This window comes from Hylobates moloch, unplaced genomic scaffold (assembly GCF_009828535.3).
Source record: "Hylobates moloch isolate HMO894 unplaced genomic scaffold, HMol_V3 SCAFFOLD_3142, whole genome shotgun sequence".
NCBI lineage: Eukaryota > Metazoa > Chordata > Mammalia > Primates > Hylobatidae > Hylobates > Hylobates moloch.
In genome coordinates, this window is record NW_026655417.1 from 2,217 (window position 1) to 5,085 (window position 2,869).

The following is a 2,869-nucleotide window of genomic DNA, read 5'->3' on the forward strand; positions in this document are numbered from 1 at the left end:
CCAATCATTTTAGTACCTTCACTGAACTCTCCAAATAGTTCATCTTAAGAATATGTGTACCTTCTCCTTTCCTCAAAGCCAAGTAGTTGCCAGTAGGGATGTACCCTTGGGGATGGTGAGTCCCTTCCATCTTTTGTGGGGGAAAGGGGAGAGGAGAGGTATGTTCAGTACCTGTAGGTATCAAGTTTATTCCTTCATTGCTCATAGTAAGGAAAGCCTGTGTTATTTAAAAATAAACTACTGTTTGTAAAAAGAAAAGAAAAGATAATACACCAAAAAGTAGTTATCTCAGGGCCATGAGATTATGAAGGAGATTTCTTCTGTTTTTTGTGCTTTTCTCTATTCTCCAAAATTGTTATAATAATCAAAGAAAATATTAATTAAGAAATAAATACAACATTTGCCATTTCTCATTACCAGCAGAAAATTACATCTGAGTGCATAGATAAAAGAGATGCAGGCATACTTTGATTTTTCTCCATGGTGATACTACAAATATGTTTTGGTAAATTAATATATAAAATGAATAAAGTGACCCTCTCCTTCTTCTCCTCACTCTTTAGGGCTAACTTCAACTACCAGTTGGTGGCTTCAGGTGCCAGTGGCCCTCCACATGCTGCTTTGGTTCTTCTTTCTCCCTTCCCTCAGAAGTAGTCACTTATCAAATATTTCAGTGCTGTGGGAAAGCTGTACATTAAGGATTCCCTTTGGGTAGGGAAGACTCTTTTTGAAACAAAATAATCATCGTCATATTTTTATAAACTTGGAAAGTTGGTTGTGACTTAGTATTGCTGAATTTTCACCTAAAAATTACACTCAGAGTCAATATCTTGAGAAAAACACATTTGGTGGCATTAATATTTTCAGTTGTTGACATTAGGTTCTCCTCATGAAATTGCTGTCAAAATGGATAGAATTCTGTACACTTGGCAGTCTTGCCTAAAAGCAAAGCCCAAGACTGGAATAGCAGGAATTTATAGGTCAAGACAGAAGGGCATTTGGCAGAGTTAGTCATAAGGAAGTCTGCATGGTATACTTTACCAAAAGCAGCTCACATTTCATTAAGCCCTGATGTTTTAGTTACTTTAAAGAATGAATAAACAATAGTCCAATCCAAAAGAACTAGAAAGGCATCAGACACATTGAAAGCACAGGTATTACCAACATTAACCTATTAATTTCAAATCACTTTTTTTATTTTAAAGCGGTCTGTTTTTATGTTTACAGTTGTTTTCTTATAGAATCACTTTCTCTGTGTACAGTAAGTAGCTAAATGTGTCAGTTTACTAGTTCTATTTCATAGGATCAGAGACTTTTAAAGCTGGAAGCATCTGTAGAACTTAGCTCGTTCAGCCCTTTCCATTTATAAATGAGGGGACTGAGGCCCAAGCCATTCAGTGAGTTAGAGAGAGAGCCAGCCCTCAAATGTTTAGATTCTTCACCCGTGAGCCGGCATTTTTCTTTCTTTCTACTATACTAGTTACTAGTGTAAATAATGTGCCTGCCTTGGTTTTAAATTTTGTTTTTCAGATATTGGAAGAGGTGCCTGGAGAAATGGATGCTAGAAGAAAACACTGGAAGGAGAATATGTTTACTCCTTTTTTTAGTGCACAAGATGTTCTAGAAGAGACTTCTCAGCCTGAATCTTCTTCTGAACAAACGACTGCAGATAGCAGCAAGGGAATGGAAGAAATTTATAATTTGTCCAGTAGAAAGTTTCAAGAAGAAAGTAAATTTAAGAGGAAAAAATATATTTTCCAACTAAATGAAATAGAACAAGAATCAAATTTAAGAGAGAACAAGATAAACATTTCAAAGAATGAAACAGACACAAATTCTGCATCCTATGAATCATCAAATGTGGATGTTACAACAGAAGAAAGCTTTAACAGCACAGAAGATAACTCTACCTGCAGTACAGATAACTTACCAGCTCTACTAAGACAAGACATCAGAAAGAAATTTATGGAAAGAATGTCTCCAAAACTTTGCCTGAATCTTTTGAATGAAGAACTGGAAGAACTTAATATGAAATGCAGAAAAATAGAAGAGGAATTTGAAAATGCTGAAAAAGAACTTTTGCACTACAAAAAAGAAATATTCACCAAACCCCTAAATTTTCAAGAAACAGAGATGGATGCTTCAAAAAGTGACTATGAACTTCAAGCTTTAAGAAATGACCTGTCTGAAAAAGCAACAAATGTAAAAAACTTAAGTGAACAGCTCCAGCAAGCCAAAGAAGTCATCCACAAATTGAACCTAGAGAACAGAGATTTAAAAGAAGCTGTTAGGAAGTTAAAGCATCAAACCGAGGTTGGAAATGTGCTCCTAAAAGAAGAAATGAAATCGTATTATGAATTAGGAATGGCAAAGATCCGCGGAGAGCTCAGTGCCATCAAGAATGAACTGAGAACTGAGAAGACCCTACAAGCAAGAAATAACAGAGCCTTGGAGTTGCTTAGAAAATACTATGCTTCTTCAATGGTGACATCATCAAGTATCCTTGACCACTTTACTGGGGATTTTTTTTAAAACTTAAAAAAATCCTTCCATTAGGCAAGTCATTGAGCCAAATCAGTGTTTATTGTATTTTCTTTGTGTATTACTTAAAATATATGTAATAGGATGTTATTTTCATTTTTGGTAAATCACAGTATGTGTAAAACATATACATGTTTCCAAGCTTTTGCTTTCTCTTTCTGATGAAGTCATTGCAGGAGTACAAATGGAAACGAAGCTTTGGAAATCTCATATCACACACACATATATTCACTCAAAAACACATAATGATTCACCAAATCATTTATGAATACAAATCAACAGCCATTTTGTGATCTTGTAAGCAAATATGTCCTTGGCACGTGAATAT

General features: G+C 35.0%; 1 protein-coding gene across 1 annotated transcript; it reads left to right on the forward strand.

Annotated features, from left to right (window-relative positions):
* The first annotated feature begins 1,530 nt into the window (after window positions 1-1,530).
* On the forward strand, window positions 1,531-2,532 carry CCDC160 (coiled-coil domain containing 160). The gene has a single exon (XM_032147713.2). It carries the CDS (start codon window positions 1,555-1,557, stop codon window positions 2,530-2,532), a length of 978 nt encoding a protein of 325 aa, XP_032003604.2. The 5' UTR covers window positions 1,531-1,554.
* The last annotated feature ends 337 nt before the right edge of the window (window positions 2,533-2,869 follow it).

What these genes read in the sequence shown, in the direction of transcription:
- CCDC160 (XM_032147713.2), top strand. Translation starts at nt 1,555, where the DNA reads ATGGATGCTAGAAGAAAACACTGGAAGGAGAATATGTTTACTCCTTTT.